The 21,699-nt window shown below is 54.8% G+C and overlaps 1 protein-coding gene across 4 annotated transcripts in view; it reads right to left on the minus strand.

The window, feature by feature from the left end:
- CACNA2D2 (calcium voltage-gated channel auxiliary subunit alpha2delta 2) overlaps positions 1-21,699 on the minus strand; it is a 136,977-nt gene that overhangs the window by 30,372 nt on the left and 84,906 nt on the right. For all 4 annotated transcript variants that reach the window (XM_072941334.1, XM_072941332.1, XM_072941333.1 and 1 more), the window contains exon 4: positions 1,974-2,033. In XM_072941334.1, the coding sequence (XP_072797435.1) occupies positions 1,974-2,033 (60 nt within the window). The remainder of the gene's footprint in view (positions 1-1,973; positions 2,034-21,699) is intronic.

A 21,699-nucleotide genomic window follows, 5' to 3' on the forward strand; every position in this document is an offset into this window, starting at 1 on the left:
TCTGCAGTCAGGAAGAGAAAACAGGTTTGGGGCCAAGGGAGCCTCTTGGTCTTCCTGTTTGGGGCCTGGACTGGGAGGGAAAGAAAGCCAGGCTGAGGATGGGTCTCTTCATTCCCTTATTCCCTGATTCTTTCGCTCCCTCTCCTGTGTCTACTCTGCACACCTGCCGTGGGTGGGGAGGGGAGGAAGCAGATACATCAGAAACAAAAGAAGGGCCAGAGCAGGAGCGGAGGGTTCTGGATGCCCAGAAAGTGGAGGAGCTAATGGTCTGGGGAGCGGAAGTAGCTGCACTGGGAAGGGACAAGACAAGCTGGGCCTCCAGGAGGAACAGAGGGCATTCAGGGTGGAGAGACCAGGAATGGGCCTGGAGTGAGGTGTTCAGAGTGGCTGGAGCACAAGAGGAGGGGAGGGAGAAGTGAGGTTGATAAGAGAGGTAGGGACAGCCAGATCCTGCGGCCCTGAGTGCAGGCTCAGGCTGGGCCTTGCAGGGAGTCTTCGGGTGGGGTTATTTGCAGGTGGGGGCAGGTCCGAGTAGACAGTGAGGGCAAGTGCCTGCTGCCATGAGTGTTTCTGCTAAGAGGCTGGGGAAGCACTCGGCCCAGTGATGGTGGTGGTGCTGGGATGGAGAGGGAGAAAAAGGCCAGCCCTGGGCTCCTAGGGAGGGGAGATAGGTCCAGGGAGTCACTGGCTCATTAATGTATTCACAGTTTAAAAAAAATCATCTGTTAACCTCCACCCCACATGAGCTCCCTGAGGGTAGCACTCAGCACCCATGGGGCAGCAAAGGAACAGTGCAGGGGTGTGGGCTCAGGGAGCCCTGGGAGCATGGGGACCAGGGAGGAGAAACAGGTTTAGGGGGCTTGCTTCATAGGCATGAACCTCTTGTAACTGACAGCCCTGCTGTGAATCTGTTCCTAGCAGCTAACCCCAGGTAGGTCCAACCACTCTGTGCCTCAGGGTTCTCATCAGTTAAGTAGGGATAACAATCCCTCCTGCCTCCTAGAGGTGGCTCAGAGCTGGAATGAGTCAAGGGGCTCCCTGCCACCCCTTACTGGTCCTCTGGGTCCCAGGGGACAGCTCTTGGTTCCTCTCCCGGTGTTTAGTACAGAGTCCACCGGGAGGTGTGGCCCACATGCCTGAGCAGCTGTGGACACAGGGGCCTGCCAGCTGGTCTGGTCCCTGACGGTTCCATCATCCTTGGCATTGAGGGTTCCCTGAGTCTGGGAGGAACCCTGCCTCAGCCTCTCTTCTGCTTTACTGGGACCCTGACAGAAAGGGTGCAGGTGTATCCAGCCCTGGCCCAAATCAAACACAGCTGCCTGAATTTGTGAGCCACTTGGGCTTGAGGCTGGGGGGGCCAGTGAGGCTTTCCTTCTCTCCCTCGCATTCTGGGCCCTTCGTCCTCAAGAAGAGTCCTGCTCCCAGCTTCTCAAGCCTCCACTTGCTCAGCACCTGAGCTCCCTCTGAGCTCTACTGGTCGTAGGAGAGGTTTTTGTGGCTGTGACAGCCTGTTCCTCGATTCCAGCTTGGGGGCCTTCTAGAGACAGGCTGCTTGCTCAGGGAAGTCTGGGAAGGGGATAGGGTCCCTTCTCCCAGCGTCTCTTCCAAGTCAGTGTATTAAAGTCTGGAAAGTACTGGAGTCAAGAGGCCTCTTTGCCCCAGGGGTCCTCCAGGAGTCTAGACATCTCCTTAACCACCAAGGGGACACCAAGTTTGGGAAACATCACTTCAGAGCGGCCTATCTGCTCATGGGACTCCACAGCTCCTCTGGGGTAAAATGAGAGGTTCATATCTGCACCCTGTATCCCAGCACCAAGGGGAGCCTCAAATGGTTGCTGGCTTCACCCCAAGGAGCTTTTGAAACACTTCCAGTGGGTCTGGGCAGCCTCCCCTCCCTCCTCCCCTGCATTCACATCCACAATTGCCGGGGGTGGGCAGGTCCTAGGGGCTGAGGAGGGCACGGCAATTCTTACCTTGATGTTGTCCTGCCAGCGGTGGGCTTTCTGGAAGTTCTCTGCAGCATCGGCCAGTCTCTGAGGGACAGAGCACAGGGAGGTCAGAGGCTGAGGAAAGGCCATGCCCAGCCCAAAGCCTTCTCCCTCCCCAGTGCTCCCTGGGGCCAGGCTGGCTCAGGGACTCCCTGGACATCCTGCCAGACTCCCAGAGATTCCATGGCACCAAAAATTCTCCAGCTCACTGTGTGGGCCCTTTCCCTACCCACAGCAGGTTCCCACAGACAAGGTGAAGCCTGCAGAGAGTGATCTGAGGGGCGTCTCCATGGGATGTCCTGGACTTCAGCTCAGCCACACCTCCTGCCCACAGGATGGCAGGGGGATCCCCAGGATGCACTGGGACTTAGGCTCTGGAACCAAGTCCACTGTCACTCTCTATCCACTACAAACCAGTGTCAGCCCAGTGCCGAGAGGAAGGCCCTCTCCAGCCAAGGGTGAACTGTCAGAAGTGAGAGTGCCTTGCTGACGCACCTTTGCCCCCAGCTTGTTCAGGGTCCAGCAGAAGGTGCCCATAGCTGACCTCTGCCCACCTAAGCCCAGCACCACTGTCCCTGTCCTGGCTTCCTGAGTTTCCTTCCAGCAGGGCTTGCCAAGCCTTCTGTTCACACAAGCCTGGCCTGTCCTTTGGTGCTGGTTCCTGCAGTCTCTTCCGTCAACTACTCTGCCCATGAGCACAGCTGTATCTGTTCACACCTTGTTACCTGGCACACCTGGCACCAGGTTGTGCTGATGTGCAGAGATATGGCAGAGTTAGCCCTATCGTCTCTCAGTTCACAGAGGGAAACAGACTCATAACTGGACAGAACAACCAGGGTAGGAATAATTGAGGTGCTTCTGGGAAGCTCAGTGTTGTGGGAACTTGGGACATCAGGGAAGACTTCCTGGAGGAGGCATCAGAATCAGACTACTTTCTGGGCCTAAATCCTGGATGCCCAGAGATTCTTATTTTGTATCTCCATGGATCCTGTCCCTCTACTAAATCTTGGGGCTCTTGAGTCTGGCCCTTTAGGGCCTACCACAGAGCTGAGTGCAGTGATGTCCTGTTAATCATAATGATGACTGTCACCCTGAATGGGTCACCTACTGCATCTAAGCCCTCCCCTGGGCCAGAGACACATCATGTGTACCTGTCCCCGTTCACAATGTGCCTGACACATCCTCCTTAGATGAGGATACCCAGGCATGCAGGTGGTGAGTAGCCTGCCTAAGTTCATGGAGTGACTCTAGGTTGGGCGTGGGCCCTCACCACCGAATTTGCCTTGCCTAGCCCATGACTAAGGTCTGAAGGCATTCTCCACAGGGCCCACCAGGCCTGGGAGAGAGAGAGTGGCTCTTGGTGGGGGATGGGCTCTGGTCCCCAACACCCTGCCCCCCTCGACCCCGTGGGTGGAGCAGTAGGGTCCTGTCTTCTGGCCTCCAGCCCTACTCAGAAGGCCCTGGCCCCTTAGTAGTCAACAGAAGTGCTCCCCTCCATCAGCCCAGGCCTAAAGGCTTGTGGGCCCCAGAAGGGAGGTTCTAATAAAGCCTGGAAGCTGCCCCTCAGGGGAAGTGGGAAACCAGCTTTTCCTCCCTTCCAGCATGAAACAGTGTGGTGGTGGGGGGGACCTGGGGATTCCCAGGAGAGCTGCAGTCTCCACTTTCTGGGCAGGATGCCACCCCTGGCAGTTAGAGGGGCCATCCAGAGCCAGCCCCACTCCCACTGGGCCTGGCACCCTCTCCTCCTCAGGCTAAGAGCACTGAATCCTGGGGAGGATATGAGGCTGAGGGACCTGGGGGCAGGGTGGGAAAGTCCGTCTCAGAGTCAAACCCCCTCGTTTCACAACGTTGAGTCCCCCCTGGCCTCCACTTCCCTCTCCTCTTACCCTATCTGTCTTTCTTGTAGGTTCTGTCCTCTGCCCACCTGTTACTGCAGTGCCTGCTTAGGTGGGCTTTAGGGCCACAGGCCTTTCTACTCCCAGACACCTCCCAGGTCTTGCCTCCAATCCTGGCCCCTCCTGAGTTCCTGGACACCTGGGGTTATCCCCAGGCACACTGGAGCTCATGACACCCTTCTTGAAATGAGACCATCCACCTTGTTACATCCCCCTACATTCCACCACTGATGTTACTCAGATCACCCACTGGTCATCCCAGCCCAGACCGTCCTCCCTCAGCCTCCTGTATCCTCTCTGGCCCCTCATCATCTTTCTCCACACAGCACCTGGCACCTTCAACATGTGGATCTGAGCACACGGCTACCCACTCCTCCCCAAACCCCTAAACCCTTTGGCAGCTCATTATGGCTCTGCATTTAAAAGGCAAAGCTTTCTTAAGGTCCCAGGGGCTCCTATGCACCCAACTCCTGTCCCTCCCTTTCCAGCCTGGGGCCTCCTCTCAGCCTCAACCACAAACACCCCTACCCCAACCCCAACAGCTGGGATGGATGAGGCCCCTGAATCACAAGCCTGCAGTGCCCCTCCTCAGAGGATGTTACTGTGGGACACATGGTTAACAAGTCATGCCAGTCCTGTTAACTGAGCACTGACCATGCACGAGGCACCTGGCCTGGATGAGAGAGTGTGAGCCCAGAGGGCAGCCCCCAGGGCTGCACCTCGAGGATGAGCCTTGGGCAGTAACTGCCCACCCCCGGTGGCCCACCAGCTTCCCAAGGACTCCAGACCTTTCTCAGAGTGGGCCTGGAGCCCACATGGGGCTCTGCCAAGGCCACTGCTCTTTGTTGGGGTTGAGGCTGGGGCACATGTGGGAACAACCAGAGCAGGCCCCTGGCCACAGAAAACCACAGGGTTGATTGGATTGCAAACACTAAACGGACACTAGTTGAAGTCTCCAAACTGGGCCATGGCCTTGAGAAGCAGTCCTCTCCAGACCCTACCTTCCCCACTGGCCGGGTGATGCCAGCTCCTTCACCCTCTCAGGGCTTAGTTCTGACCCTGGGATTCACAGGCCTCAGGAACATGGGGGCTGATGGCCCCTCAGGCTCCCTGGCCTAGCGGCCAAGGTGAGGGACAGAGGGCCCCACCCCCCAGCCTCCTTGAACTCATGGAGTCCCACGGGCCCAAAGGCCCGGGTCAGCCCGCTGACTCGTGAATAATGGAGTTGCAATAGCCGCAGCGAAAGGATTACTTTTAATCCTCAGTAACGATCAAGCCATTATTATTTTTTCAGTGTTACAGATCAATCAGTCCATCCCTGGGCACTGGACGTGTGGAAACTGCTAAACACACGGGGCTGGTGGTGCAGGAGGAAGGCTGAGGCAGCTGAGTGGGAGGTGGACGGGGCAGGCTGTGGTTGCACTCAGCCCCTCGGGACTGAGGGTGAGAGGGGCAAGGACTGGGAATACATACGAGGGGCCCTCCTGCTACCAGGCCCCACACATTCTGCCCCTTCCTGGTGCACTCTCGCCCAGACTCCTCTAGCCTGTTTCACTCCCTCATTCTTGAGGTGTTAGCTTTGCCCCCGTTCTTCTGACCACTCCCTGACCCCTGCCAAGCTCCTACTTGTCCTCATCAAGGAACTCAGAGAACCCTATGCTTTGTTTGTTTTTCCCTGGAGCTCTGAGCTTAGTGGGGGCTATATCTGGCAGCTGTCAAGTTTATAGTAACCTGGCCCCTGACACATAGTAGTACACAATGAACAGCTACAAAATCAAGGTCAGAGTGTCTCTGAACCTGGGTAAAGGCTTAAGTCTGGCTCTGCTCAGCTAGCTGTGTGACCTGAGGTGTGTGGTCTAACCTCTCTGAGCCTCTTCATTACATCCTGGAGGGTGAGGGCTGCCTATGAAGGTGATGCTGCTACGAAGTTGCTGATGATGGCTTGTCTGGCCTGCGATGTCTCCATCATGGCCAAGGGAACAGTGGTGGGACTGCTGAGCAGGGCTGTTCATGGCCAAGTCAATCACGATAACAGTGGGCATTTCAGAGGCAATTATCAGAGAGTTTCACTTAACAATCAATTTCCCTCAGTTTCAGAAACTGTTCTTACAGGAAAAAGCAAGAAAGAGGAGGACTGGGCTGTGGACAAAGCTCCCCTGGGGAGCAGTCCCCTTCACAGGCACCTTCGAATTTCACTAAGTTCAAAGCCTCTCAATTGCCATGGAGCTGAGACAGAGCATGACCTGAGATAGGGGACCTCGGGCCATGGTGGGTCCCCCTCAGAGGCCAACATCTGGAGGATAAGGCCCCAGTGCATGCCGAGAGGGGTGAGGTGAGGGGCTGGAGTTCTCAGGCTTCTCCATCCTCTCTGAGGGCCCGCTCCTGCCCTCACACCTCTCACCTGGAGCCCCACCCCACAGTAAGGGGTCTAGCCCAAAAGGATCTGGGGAGCAACTGCCCATCAAACAGGATTTGTTTTGTGCAGCCCAGAGGGAAAGACCGTACAAGTATTTTAGTCTTAATTAGGTATAGCTACTCTCTCTTCCAAGAGAATATGAGAAGCTTAGGATAAAAGGCCCTGAACCCGCAGGGCACAGGAAATTGAGATCTGTGCCACTGGAGGCTGAGTCTGGCAGAAGCTGTGATGGAGGCTCTGAGGTGGAGGCTGGGGGCAGCAGCCCCAAGGATATGCCCTGAGAACACTGCAGAGGGTTGCAAGGAAGGCAATGATGACAGGATGATACCAGACACTGCCCCTGGAACTACTCTGGGCCAGGGCTTCACTGACTGGCACAGTTAATCCAACGACAGATGGGAGACTATACCTCTTCCTCACCCTCGCCATCCCACCCTTAGCAAGACCCCTGAGAGGTGAATTCTTTTGTTCCTCCTCCTGTAAGGGGACTGAAAATTAGAACCACTGCCCTGGGGCCCCAGGTGAGGAAGTGGTGGAAACCCAGGTCTGCCATCTCTGTTGGATGGTGACCATCCCAGGTGTAAACAAGCAGAACCCTATGGGGCCTTCTGGGGACAGACCCCTCCCCTATATCCTCTGCTGTAACTCCTCTCTGAAGTACCTAGATTACAGTATTTGATGCACATTTTCTGAGTTGTTTTACAGATGCTAAAACCCCCACCAAATGGAAGATGTTAACTAGATAACCATTAGCTGGTAGTCCTCACTGTCAACTGGAGAACCGTGCACGAGCTGATCACATACCCTGCTACACCCCTCCCTCAGCCGGCCTTCAAAAATACTTTGTTGAAACCCATCGGGGAGTTTGGGCTTTTTGAGCACTAGCTGTCCCCAATTCCTTACTTAGTGCCCTGAAATAAACGCAGCACTTTTCTTTACCACAAGCCAGTGTCAGTAGATTGGCCTTTCTGCACGTGGGAAAGTGGACCCAAGTTTGGTTCGGTAATGCAGGGAAGAACCAGGTCTGGCCAGGTGGGGCCTGGCTGGTTGGACTCAGATGCTCCCCACCTGCTTCCCAGAGTGGTTCCTTTGCTTTTACCCCAGGAGAGAGGATCAGTAACTGGACTCTCAGATACTGTTCTGAACTCACCCCTCAATCTTGGTGGCACTGGGCCCAGGCCGTGGGAGGGAGTAAGCACCTGGGTACCCAGGAGCCCCTGCCCAGCACAGCACTGCTGCCATTGCTCACTGCTTCCCTCCCCACCTGCAGGCCCTGTATTAGCTCTGTATTGTGTACTGATAGATACTAAATACAGATTTCCAATTTCCAGAGCTGTTATGGTCTAATGAGTAAATAATATACATATTTAAAACTGTCTAAGAACATATCTGCATAATTAAAATATCTGCATAATAATGAAGGAAGATGCAGCTTAGCAAGGAGGGCGCTGGGCTGACAATGGGGTAGATGTGCAGACAGGTGGGGAGTCCTGGCCCTGTGGGTCCTTTCTTCCTGCCACCTCAGCGTGAGTGGACATTTGTCTGTCTATCTACCACCTTCTTCAAGCAGGTACATCCACACTCAGGGACCAGGAGAATCTCAACTTGGCCCTGTTCTTGCACAGCTTGTGGTCTGCAGGAGGTGCAGGTGGGCAGACAGTGCCTGCTATGTGAGTGATGGGTGTCTCGATGACTCTGACTGTTCAGAGCTTTATGGGCACAACCTCACTCACCATAACCTTCTGCAGATGGGTCCTGTCCTGATCCCCATTTTGCTGGGTTCTGAGCAGGGAAGACAAGTGCACCAGCATAGGCAGAGTGGGCTCATGGGACCCATGACTTAGGCATGGCAGGTGATGCAGAGGCCTGTGGGTTTGCCCTCCTGTCAAATGTGCTGCTGACACCGGTGCCTCCTGGACGGGACTGGCACTCAGCCCTTCCCTCCTGCCTCCCTTCTTTCACTCCTTCCTGCATCCATCCACACCCGGCTCCTGTCCCACAACACATCTGACCCATGTTTTCTGTATTAACTGTGCCTCAGCTTAAAGATAAAACAACCATTGGAACAATGAGAAACAAACAAACAAACACATAACACCCAGACCAAAATTCCAGCAACCAAAACTGCAGGGAAAAAACCAACACTCCGAGCTGCAAAGGGCGCCTGGTGGAGAGGGAGCAGCCACATGAGCCTGCACTGTTTGTTGGCAGTGACAGGCTCCCTGACCTTTTCTCTCACCAGCCACAAGCATCCTCCACGAGTTGATAAAAAAAAAAATTAGTAAAATGGATTTTTTCCTTAAAAAACAAAAAGGTCAGAATATATGTAACGGGGAAAAACTCATTCCAGTTGCTGTTCCCCTCTAGAAGGGGGCGCCTGTCTCTCCACCCTCAGGCCTGGGCTTGCTCACTCCCTGTGGGCATCTTGGCCTTGATTATTGATTCCTGTGGCCTCTTGGCCCTGCCTTCAAGGGGCAGCCTGTGTTTTAATTTCCCAGGAAAAATTTGAAGAAGTGAGGGGTGGCTTGTGATGAAGACGGAGATGGGGTTGGGGAAACTGGTGTCCAGAAGCTTGAATTTCAGACCAGATAAGATTTCCCAGATCATTCTGAGCACCCAAGGATGGTCGCTAGCTTGTATTTTGCCATGAGAGGACACTTAAAACCTCCACTCTGTCCTATTACTAGTATGTAACCCCAAAGCAGACATTTTCACATCGGGAATAGGAAGGCCATGAGCTGAGACATTCCTTCTCAGGAAGGAAAGGAGGTGAAGTGGCACTCAGGTGGCAACATAAATTTCACTGGCTTCCGTGTTTTAGCTTTCAGCGAGAACCATGGTCAATACAAAGAACAGGGCGGGGGGGTGGGGAAAGGGTCTCTGGTGGCTGGGAAGAACATTTGCAGGGGCCAGCTTGAATTGACAGAGCAGTTGTCCTGAACTGCAGATGAAGTCCACACTCAGAGATTTCAACTCTGGCTGCTTCAGGAGGGGATGAGTGTGGCCCTGCACAACCTCGTGCTGAGGGCAGCAGGACAGGCCCAGCTCTTGGGGACCTGCCCTGCCAGGTCTCTGCTGCTACTCCTAGGTCCCCTGTCAGGCACCTGTGAGAGGTTCCCTAATGAGAACAAAGCCAGTAAGTCTAACACACTGAGTCAGGTCCAAATTGGGCTGTGGCCCCTGAACCCAGCCATATGCAAGCACCTTGGCTCTGAGGAGCCTGAGTGGAGGGCTGGGCCACGTGGACTCTGAGGCTGCTGGGGCTCCTTCCAAGGCACTGCCCTGCCCAGCATGGTCCCTCAGGGGCTCACATGGGTAAGAACCTGCCAACTTAGCTGGCACCCTCTCAGCTCCCAGCGTGAAACCTGCACATCTCCACAGGTGAACCAGCCCCTCGTGAGCCATGTAGAATTTCTCATAAATTTGTCAGTTTTGTTGGTTTTCCTCTCTCTGGATGATGACTCAGTGTAATTCATCAATGTTTCTTTCATCCTTTAAAAACTTGCAGATAGCATCATGTGAGGGTATCAGGCCCAGGGCTGTTGGCCACTCTCTGATTAGAGGAGCAGGGAAACACATCATTTATCTAAGTGTACCGTGGAACACCTCCTTTCCCCTCATCAGGCCATGTTCTAGAGACACACGTGTGGGTGTCTGTGTGCTTGTGCGTGACAATGCCCCTGCCATGTAGGAGGCCCGAGCTCCTAAGGCTTAGTGACTGGCTCAGCACGTACTTTGGGAAGCACTGATTTTAGCTCCCTGGACCTCGGTTTCTCACCTGTATAATGGGGACTAGAATCCCAGTCGGGTCCTCCCAGGGTTGTGGGGATGTGAACAAGGTATGGACAGAGAGCAGGACGTGGACTCACTCTGGAAACTGGAGACTCAGCCCCAGGTCCTGGGTTGCCCCTTCCCTCAGCTTCATCCCAGGGGCCTCCTGACTGTTTCCCTCAAACTCAGTTTCTCTCTTGGGCCTTCTCACCATGGCATGATCTCTCCCCCTCTGAAGATCATGCCAATGGACTGTCCTCCTCAGCATCACCCTTGTCCACTGTCCCCCAGCACTCTGGCCTGGCCTTCAGCCCAGCCCAGCCCTAGGCAGGGACTGAGAGCTCATTGGGGTATCCTACTCAACCAACCCCATCCAAGCTGGGCTGTCACTTCCCCAAGGTCACCCTTTAGAAGCTGCTCCCCTCCAAAGCCCCGTATTCCTGTGACCTCCCTCTTCTCCCTTCCAGACCAGACCTCCCCAGAACACTCCCTCCCCTGCCCCAACTTCAGACACCCACCCAAGCTGCTTGGCACGGGCTCATCTGTCCCAGGCCCTCACACCTTCAGGTTTCACACACAGGCCCCTGTGCTTCCCATCTAGTGATCCAGTGCTTCCTAGATGCCCTGACCACTCCTCTCTTTTCTGTCGCCATCCTTTACAGGGCCCTGTGTGGCCTGGCACTGCCAATCTCATGTCTCCCACCATGCTGACCTTGAACTCTGCCCTTCTGCCATGCTTAGGTTCCCTACCCTTGTTTTTCCTGTGCCCTGAGCCTGTACCGACCTTCCTGCCTCCTCCCCTGGCAGCTTCGCCTCACCCTTTAGGAGTCAGTGCCCATCTACCTCCTCCAGGAAGCCTAGTGCCCTTGTCAGGTGGGTTTCCAAAATTCCCTATGGTGTCTCTGTTCTGTCTATCTCCCTCCCAGATGTGGTCTCTTGAAGGAAGGGACTTGATTCATGGGTCTATGTGGCCCCAGAGCTAGGCACAGGCTTCCACCATGGTCAGTTGGGTGGGGGCTGGATCAGGAGGTGTCCTTAGGAACCTACTGGCTTGGAGGCCCTGGGTTTCCCTGGGACAGAGACAGCAGAGACCAGGCCAGAAGCAGCACTGACAGAACACAGGGATCCAAGATGATGCAGAGGTAAAGGTGAGGGCAGGGAGAGGCTGAATCTAAGTATGGGCCACACTGGACACCCCATGTAGGGGGGCCAAGAGGTTGCCTGAGGGGTGTGAGCTGCTCATGTCTTCTCTCTGGGACCCCAGCCCCACTCTGGACCTCATGAAGATGTCATCCACCAGCCCCACCCAGTTGCTGCTGTCAGTGATGAGATGGTTTGGAAGCAAAAGTCATGGGGATCCTGCTAGAGTAAGAGGCTGCCAAGGAAGGTGGACGTGCACCCCTCATCTGGCCAGGTCAGCCAGGAGTTGGATCCCTGGGGAATTCAGCACCCCTTGCCTGGGCCTCAGACCAGTGCCTTCTCCTGATGTGCTCCAATACCCTCCTCCAGGAAGCCTTCTCAGATGCCTCTACACCCCGCCACAGCTCAGGGACAGAAGGCTAGAGATTCCAGTGAGAAGGTGTTGAAGTGACGTTCCCTCTTTACTGTCAACAAATGATTATTAAGCACCTACTGTGTGCCTGGCCTTTGCTAGGCATAAGTAGGCCCATAAGTAGTACAGACCAGGCCGTGCTTACATGTGGTATACCATCAGTAAGTTCTTCCACTGCAATTCAGACCCACTGTCCTGAGCATAGAACATGACAGAGGCCTCTGTAGGAAAAGCTGCCTGGGGTAGCAACTTCACTGGCAGAATTTAGGGGTGCTAGGAGGCCTCTCTGCTATGAAATGTATTTCCACCCTAAAGCTGAGCCTGAGTGTCGTTCCCCACCCCCACGCTCCAGCTAGCACAGCAGAGCCTGAGCCCCAACCTGTGAGCAAAGTGAACCCAAGCCCTTGCCCAGCCGCCATGCTCCCTTTCCTTGATGTTATTTTTATACTTTTTCCTAAAACACAGCCTGAGCGGGCCCTTCTCGACTCTATTAACATTAGGAATCTAATCAGTAATCAGGCAGCTCATAATTTTCTGATTAGCTCTGATTAGGCCCAACCTCAGGGGGAGAGGCAGTGGGACAGTGAGGAGGGAGGCGGGCCCAGAGGGGCACAGGGATGTGCCTGAGGGGGCACTGGCTGGGTTGGATGTGGAGGGCCAAGGGAAAGAGCCCCTGGTCCAACTGTCATCTGTCTGGGGGAGGGCATGGGGATGCACTGAGTCAGAGAAGTTGCAGGAGCCAGAGAGCAAGGACAGCAGGGAAGGGGCCCCTGACTCACCTTGCAGCAGGGACCCCAGGGCAGGTGGGGCCCATACTTTCAGCACCTTGGACAGAGTGGGAGAACTGGGCAGGTGGACTACAGGATTGGGTTTGGGAATCCACCTGGGTCTCGCCCTGCCTAGGTTCCCTGGGTCTCACTCTAGGAATAATCACAGGCATAACCTTAAGTGGTGGTGACAGTGACAGAATGGGCCTGCTCAGAGAGTTGCAACATGTGACCTTGATGTGGAGAACTGGCTGAGCACACCATAGGCAGGGCCTGGCTTGATGATCATCACCTTCAATGTGGAGACAATGAAGCTGGGGGCCCTACTGCACAGTGGGGGAGGGACTGCCTAGGCAATGGTGCCAGTTAGGGGCAGAGCCTGCACCTGTACTGAGGCATCCCAGGGAAGGGCCAGGCCTCGCTTTTGCCTAAGGCCTGTTTGTCATCTTCGCAATACATGCCCAGATAGAACCATGGTGTGGGCCAAATCAGACCCATGGTCAGCCTTGGCTGACCATGAAGTTAGCCCAACCACTGGACTTTTACACAGGCCCAGACTCCTTGGTGCCATACTCTGGAGCCCTGGTCAGGTCAGGGTCAGAGTGGCCTTGTCCCTGTCCCTGCTCTGGATCACAGGTCACCACCCTTTGTTGAATGCAATCATCCAAGTGACCTCAGATGAAATGTATGAGCCTGTTGGAGGAGACATGCACAGCTAATGCCATGCAAATTGGCATGGAGGCAATCAGCCTGACTCTAAAAGCTGCCCCACCGGCCGCAGGCTGGCTCATTGTCTTTTCTTGCAATTTGCATCTCATTACCCAGAAGGCTGTGCTCACTGGAGGTTAAAAGAAAAAGAGAATCAAGCAAGCCCCACTGCATCCTGCCTCCTGCTAGGGCACAGCCCACATGTGGTACGGGGCTGCCTGGTAGACTGTCCCATGAGGTACACACCACAGGAAGCCTTGTCAACCCTATCAACGCCATCACCACCAGTACCATTACCTCCATCACCACCAGCAAACTCCACTTAACCACTCTCAACATTCCCGTGACTACCACCAACATTCCCTATCACCACTGCCAATATCATTCCATCTCACCACGACTGCTACCTCTGTCACTATGGCTACCATAATCCCCATCACCCCAGCACCACTCCCATCATCACTGCCAAAGTTATGCCCATAACTATTAGCACTGTTATCCCCAGTGGTACTCCTATCACCATCTCCACCATCACCAGCAGCTCCACCATCGCTACCTTCACCCTCATCATCACAAGCACCAACACTATTATATAACCATCCACCATCAATGCCACTATCAACATCACCTCCACCACCACTACGTCACTACTATGGCCATCATGCCACTCTGGCAGCTCCGCTAGCATATCACTTCTCCTTGTGATCACCACCACCATCACTGCCCACGCCACGACCTGCCCCATCGCCTCTGTATCCCTGAGGAAAGTCTGATGAATGGGCAGAGACTACTCACTCTTTACCTTTCTCTGTCCATCACCCTCCTGTACCATCTGAAGGCTAGGGAACCTGTAAACAAATGATTCAGTGATCAGAGACCTCATAAATCAACCAATCAAATCTGGCTTGGACACTGGTGCTTATAACTGGGTGTCTCAGGAAGGAAGCCCTCATGGCCCAGGGGCTGGGTGGGGTGCTCACCCACTCCAGAAGGTGGGACTTAGTTTACTTCCCTGATCAGTGGCCACAGTGCCCCATGGGGAAGAGCCAGAAGCCCCATGTGTGACATGGATGACTGATGCTCACCCCTCTCTGAACCTTGATTACCTTGTCTCTAAAATGGGGTTTATAATGGTCCTGACCTCACGAGGCTGTGTGAGGATGAAGGCAGACAATAAGAGGAGAATGTTGAGCATCTAGGACCCACTCAAAAGGTCACATAAAACCTGTGGGAGAGAAGTGTGGGTAGATCAAGCTGGGAGGGCTTCCTGGAAGAGGGAACAGCAGGCCAAACTTGAAGGACAAGGCCAGACAGAGAGAAGGAAGGGGATTCCAAGTGGAAGCCTCAGCAGTACAAAGCTATGGAGGTGGGAACAAGTGGGCTTCTCTGTGGGGAGAGGAGGGCAGTCATGGCCAAATCAGCTGATGCAGGCCTTTGCTCTCCTGAGCCTCCTTCCATCCAAGAGTGTCTGTGGTTGTAGTGTGGCCAAGCCTCTTCCACAGGACACCGTGATTTGCACCTTGCTTCACACACGTTCCCTCTAAGCCTCATGAAGCCCAATCATTATTCCCATTTCACCGACAAGGACACCAAGGCTGAGAGATGAAGTCGAACCAAGAGGAAGTGGGGGCTCCCTCTCAGAGGTCACCCAAAAGAGTGGAAATTGGAGCCAGATCGTCCCACTCTGCTGGGTGTGGATGCCTGAGACTCCATCCCATCCCTGCCCACCAGCTTTGGTGGCAGCAGCATGGGCACAACCTGGGACACAAACCTGGGTACTGGTTGGTCTGGGGGCAATGCTGGGGGCCTGGGCAGAGGTGACAGGCAGACAAAGGCCTGGAGGCGTAGGGTGGGGTGGGCACAGCCTGGCTGCCAGGTGGAAACATCCAGGGTAAAAGCTGCTCTGAATACTGGCTGCATCCCGCTGCTCCAATCAGCCTCGACACTTGGTTATTACGAGGAGTAAAGGCGGCCGAAGGGACAGCTGGAGCCTTGGCGACAACATTTAAGGCGTTTGTCAGAGCTGTGGGACACGGGCTGCCAGGCACTAATGGCTTCTGCTCGCTGCTGCCAAGTGAGAGGAGGGCAGGCAGGCGGAGGCGGCCTTGCTCCTGCCTGGGCCCAGTGCCCACCCCATGCTGTGCGGCTGCTCCACGACAGGTAGGGCCCACCTGGGCCTTACAGATGCCTAGCAACGGCCACAGAGCCATGGCACCAGCTGGGGAGGGTGGGGCAGCGGCTGTGCAGCACGTGCCTGCCTATTTGGGGCATTTCTGCCACCCCAACCTCCATTCAGGCTGTAGCCCCTCTCCCCTGGGACAAGGGTCTGGGAGTCTGTTCTCTACCATGCTACCTCCCAGGAGAGGGACCCCTGAATCCCAGCTGGCTAAGCCCCTGGGAATTCCATCTCAGCCCTTTGGGTTAGACTTTGTATGGGAGGGACCCTCTAGTGATGGACCCACAGTGGACTCAGATCAATTCTGACTAGGTGATTTCAGCACTCTGGCCTCAGTTTTCCTCCCTGTGAAATGGGAAAATGGCACAATCTGCCATCACTGCATCAATGAGAAAATAGAAGAACGCTGAGGTGCTGGCCACATGGAATCCGGTGGCACTTGGGCTTAATAGGAAAGGCCAGGAAGAGAGTAAGATGTCAGGGAAGGATCAGGAGTTTTCTGGGGGAGGAGAAACCCATGGCCAGGTGATTAGGTGGGGCTTTGAGTAAAAAGTGTTTCTGAAATATATACAGTTGATGAGGGATTCCTGCACCCAGAAATGCATTTGTAGGACTTTTTGTCACACGAACTGGTTGTCACAGGCCACACCACTGCATGCTCACTGCACCCCAGCACTGTTCATGAATCCTAGAGCAGCCCCTACAAAGCAGGTCCCATTCCTAACCCATTTTTCAGATGAGGAAATTGAGGCTCATAGCTGGTTACTCAGTTTGTCTGCAGTCACAGTTCTCTGAGGGCAGGGTGCGGGGTTGTCCCTGGGGCTGTGTAACTAAACTTCCCTTCCCCACTCACTGACTGACTCATGAGACATCACAAGCTCCCTCTGAGGAGGAAGCAGGCCTTAGGCTGGCTGTGGATCAGAGAGCATGGGATGGGGGAACGCTGTGGGGCAGGGTGATGACTCAGGGGGCAGGAGGAGACCCCGGTGGGCCTGAGCTCAGCCTCAGCTTTACTGCATGACCTTACACTTGTCATCCTGGGTAGCCTTGGTGTTCTTGCCCCTTTCCCAGAGCATAGGCTGAGGCCAGAGGAAACAGGAGGGGTGCCCAAAGGAGGTGGGGAGTTGTGTGTCCTGCCCAAGGTCACCCAGTGAGCTCTGGCCCCCAAGGGCCCTCTTCTACCTGTGGTCAGCCTCTGGCACGGCTGCCAGGCACAGCCTGTGACCCTCATGGCATTAGGGCTAGGGCACTGCTGTGGGTCTGTGTTCATCAGTGTTGAACCTAGTGACCCTTTGGGAGCAACTGTACTTGGCTCTGTCTAGATCTGAGACTGCTGCCTGAGCTGAGGGCCTGGAGGAGCAGACTCTGAGTCCTGGGCCAGCTGGATTGGCCCCAGGGCCATCTTTCCATGGCCATCAGGGCAGAACCTCCGTGCACCATCCTCATCCCACTTCATAGGTGGCAACACCAAAGCTCAGCAAGAGGGGGGACTCCCCTAGGGTGGCGGTGAACAGTGAGGCTGAGTGTAGAACTTGCTTACCACCCTTGGGTCTGCTTCCCTTTCTGAATCCCCAGAGCCAGGCACTCTCTGGGGTAGGGAGGGTCTTTGTGCCCTAGTACCAGCCCAGCCTCTACTCACCAAGGTGTTCAAGGCCTCCAGACCACCTGACTCCCAGCCCCCTGCTCTGCCTGGCCCAGGCCTCTGGCCCGTCCCTGGGGTTGGGTCTTGGCCATGGGGGCTTTCCCTCCCCAGTACTTTGGAGCCTGATGCAGTTCCCCTGCCTCCACAGCCCCCTAGAAGTCCCCCACAGGAGAAGGGGGCAAGTGGGACTCCTGTGACTGGGGACTCTTGGGTCTCCGCTAAGAGAGGTCTGCCAAGCAGGAGGACCACAGGACTCTCCAGCTTTAGTAAGGGATGGGAGAGAAGGCCTCTTCCATCTGACTTTGTGATCAACAGCTTTGCAATCCTGGGGGTGGAGGGCTTGGAAATAGTGAAGGAGGATGTGTATTTGCACTTGAATGTTAACACATGAGTTCATGCATGAGAGTCCTCAAACACAAGTGCAGACAAGAAATCCCATGTATGTGAATACCTGTGCACATGTGCGTGGGAACACGTGTGTATACTCATGCGTGTACATAAACATGTGTTCAGGTCCATTTGCACATGGTAGATGGGGTCTCATCTTCATGTCCTGAACTCACCTCCTAAGGCATAGGGTGGGCAGGACTGCTTCCTGCCATGGCTGGGTGTGAGGTAGCTCACTGGGCCCCACAGGCCCTACCGCCTGCCACGCATGCCTGGCCAAACGGGCCCTTCTGGCTACCACCTGCTCATTCACGCCTAGTGGCCCACTCCTCAAATGTGCCCTCACTTTGTCCATTGGTTTACCTTCCTCCCACTCCTCACTCCACCTGTGATCACTTTGCCTTGTGTTATCTTACCTCAACACCACAGTATGGAATAAATGAAAAGGAGAACCCCAGAGCCCCTCTTCTTTCTTCTTTCAACAAATATGCTCACGGCCTGTGGTGGTGCCGGAGACACAGGATGAATGAGACTCAGCCTTGTTCTTGTGGAGTTCACAGTGGAGGGACGGGCTTCCACGTGTCTCCATGTTCACCCCCAACCCTGCAGTCACAGTACAGCCAATACCAGGCTAGGCATATACTCAGAGCAAGGAAATCCTGTGCAGTCCCAAACCAGGTCCCAAACCTGCCAAGTGTCTTCGTAATTACAGTTATCACTTACGGTCTACAGTCCACTTGTGACCAACACAACCATGGTGGGTGAGGCTGGTGCTACTGGTTCATTTTTCAGAAGAAGGAGTCTCATAACAATGTGTCTGAGCACTCCACAGCCAAAGAGCTGGCAAGAGGAGGGACCAGGACCCGAACCTAGGTCTGTTCAGCTGCTGAGCCCAGGCCTCCAGCACTGAAGCCTGTACTGGCCACACGTGTGTGATCAGTGGTCCCAGCACTGTCAGCAGCTCCTGCCTGTGGTCCCTGGCAAAGAACAGATGAGGACCTGAAGCCTGGGAAGGAGAGACATGCTCGGGACTGGAGCCCAAGTGCCAGCCCCTGGCCCCAGTAAAGGGGGGAGGAGCTGAGGGGCACATCATGAAGTGTCCCCTAAACACCATTCCATGTGAAGCAAGACTTGGCTTCTGTGGGGGGGTGATCTAAAGTCTCATCTCCTGTGGTTAGAACACAAAGCACTGGGTTTCCCTTTTCCTTTGGCTACCGGGAGGCTCAGGGTCAACCTGGAGGCTCTACCAGATAAAGCACCTGGTCTTGAGGTTGCTTGCCTTGGCTCTTTTATCTCATCCTTATTATTCATATTCTATGTTTTATACCCTGTGCTTTTGTGAAGAGCTGCTCAGTACTTTGCCGAATGAATTGGGAAATAAATGAAATTAAATTGTGCTCTCCACCCCAACCATTCTCTTCTTTTCCAGGAAGCAGCTTGACTCATGTGAAGGAAAACCATTTGGGATTAGGAGGCCTCAGTGCTCTGTGGGGTGCCACACTCTCCCCAGCTTCAGTTTCCCCTTCCTGGACCTGTCTTTGCCTTCCCCATCCCCCAAGCTGGGGAGTCAGTGTCTCTGTGAGGCCAGACTGGCTGAGGGTGGGCAGCAGGGCCCTGCTCTGAGCCACTGCCCTGCCAACGGGCAGGCCAGCATCTGGCAGGCACAGTCATCTCCCTGGAAAACGAGATGCTTCTTATTGAGATAACGAATCGCTCCATTTAGATCCAAATTAACCTCCCCCAATTACCCCATTTTCTACCACATTTCACCAGATAGAAATCCCCTTCTGCCCGCAGACTGGGCCCGCCCCTCATCACTCCCAAAGCCACGGCCCCGCCACACTCAGCTGCCCTGGAAGGGGTGGTAGTTGCGCGGTCCTTCTATGGCCGTGTTCTTCTTCTCTTCTTTTCTTTTTTTTGGGGAAGGGTGTGTAGGGTGAGGTGGGGGGAATGGGAAGCTTGATGCAGCTGCCACTCTGAGGAGTAGGAATTTTTATTTTATTTTTTTAGCTCATTCTTTGAAATAAGGATGCAATATGGGATCAATTTTTGATGACAGTGAAGTAAAAGGAGAAAATAGTAGCAATTTACTCTTCTGAACATGCCCTATTTAATGGAAGGATGTCATGGTGTTTTATCCAGAGAAGAGAGAGGGCCTGGTTCCCAGGGACACATGGTCAGAGATGCCTCATAGGATCTCAGTCTAGAGGTGGCTGTGCACCCTCCCCGCCATTAAGTGGCTGCCAGGGTCCAGGACGTGGGATGGGGAGAGACTGAGGCCACAGGGCTCTATTCCATCTTCTGGGGCCCAGATGCTGTGGCCGTTTCTCCTGACCTAGCACCAGGGTGGACCCTCCCTGCCCTGTGCTCTGCTGGTCTTGGTTTGCATCACAATTCTAGAGCCTCTAGAGCTGGGACACCAGGGAATCCGGTGTTAATTAGGGTTATAAAATCCTGCCTAGCTGCTGCTGCCACCTTTGTGTTAAACCTGGGGAACTCAGCTTCAGTTAGCCTGGAACTGGAAGGGTGGAGAATGGGGGCAGAGGCCAAGAGGGAGAAGGGGTGGGGCATCCAAGGATGGGGAGAATAATGTGTTGGGTCCTGGGGGCAGTCAGGGCATCTAGCCTCTTGTCTTGGGGCTCTGGAAGGAGCGGCGGGTAAGGAAGAGGGCAGAGGTAGGGGGGGTGGTTCTCAAAGGAGGAGTTGTTTCTCCCAGTGTCAGAGATGAACTGGAGTCAGACACGGGCTGTGTGGAGTCAGGAGGCCTTCAGACCCAGTCCTATAGGAATCTTGGGTCCCCTGCTGGCTGTCAGGGGGAACTGGCCCTGCTCCTCTGCTCCATGTTGCCCCAGGTGTGAGGTTAAGATCCCTGGGCTGGATGGACTGGGAGGCCAGGGATCTGGGTGCCAGAGTCACATCTCCAGAGACCAGGAAATCCACCTCCACAGTCCACTCACCACTGAGCCCGGTGAAATCTGGGGCTCCCCTACAATGGCTGAATGGCACCCTGGCCAGCCTTAGCCCACCCCTCCTGAGGTCTAGTCCCCTCTGGCCATCTGTCTTCCAAGGCCTCTCTCACCTTGCTGTGCAGGGACCAGGGACAGAAATGAATTCGAGCCATACCTCAAAGGCCTGAGCAACTCAGCCACAGACATCTCATTCGTAGATAGATGCAGTCATGCCAGGCGGCTCACGACCCACAAGCACAGCCAAACCCCAACACGACCACAGAGCCCATCGACCACAGAGCCCACTGTTGTGAAGATACCCAGCCACATGCCCGCATATGCATGGCCTCTGCCCAGGTAGGGTCCTTACAATCAACGACTTTGGCTTCACACAGTGAGAAGAGCACCGGCCTCTCTGGAATCTTTCCCCAACGACCACCCAGGGCCCAGTACACACAAGCAATCCCAGACCCCCAAAGTGACCTTACAGAGTCCTCACTGTGAGGCCAAAGCAGTGCTGGCAAGAACAGACCCCTGCTGCCTCCTCCAGGGAACTCGATGAAGCAGAAACCAAGGGACAGGGCAGGCAGGCCCTGCCCACAAATGTCTGCAGATCTCAGGAGGGGAGTGGGGAGTGGGGAGTGGGGAGAGGGTAGGCTGGGCCTAGCATTCCAGTGTTGCCAGATGCCACCCAAAGCCTCACCCGCCACCTCCCTCCCCACCTCGCCACCTCCCTCTCCACCTCGCTGTGGCCCGGCCTCCGAAATAATTAGCAATTCTGCTCGACAAAACGCTGGCCCGATGGGATAATAAACTCCCACATCTGTCAGAAGAGTGAGATCCTATGGAATTGCCAAGAGAAACATTTTTCTTCTCATCCAATTCACATTTAAATTGAAAACAACCCCTCCAAGTCTGCGCCAGGCTGGCGGCGTGGGGCTCCGGGAGCCCACAAGCTGTTCCGGGGCCTGCAAAGAGGCTCGGACGAGTGGCGATCACTCACTCAAATTAACAAATCATTTTATTTAGAAATGAAGAGAATTTGTAAGTGATGGATGACTTGAGAACGCTGAGGTGGAGGGGAAGCCAGCCATTAGCCCTGCTGCAGTGCCGACAGGCAGCCCTATGTCACCCCTGTCCCAGGCAGAAAGGACCCAGAGAGCTTCAGTCACGGGAGCCAGCTCTCCCCATCTTCACCACCAGCAGTGTAGGAGGCAGGTCAGGAACCACAATGCCATTCTGTGGTGGCTAACTGAGGCTCAATGAAATGCCCAAGGTCCCCATTTGTTCCTACCAGCCTGAGAAGGACACAGGCCCCACTGGCTCTGCCCTCAAAGCAGCCTCCTGAGCCTGCAGTTCCACCTCAGGGCTGCAGGAGGTGCCACACAGAGAGGACTGAGTTCTGTGTGAGTCCAGGGTTGGGTCTGGCTATGGACAACCTCTGCTGTA

Source organism: Vicugna pacos, chromosome 17 (genome assembly GCF_048564905.1).
Source record: "Vicugna pacos chromosome 17, VicPac4, whole genome shotgun sequence".
NCBI lineage: Eukaryota > Metazoa > Chordata > Mammalia > Artiodactyla > Camelidae > Vicugna > Vicugna pacos.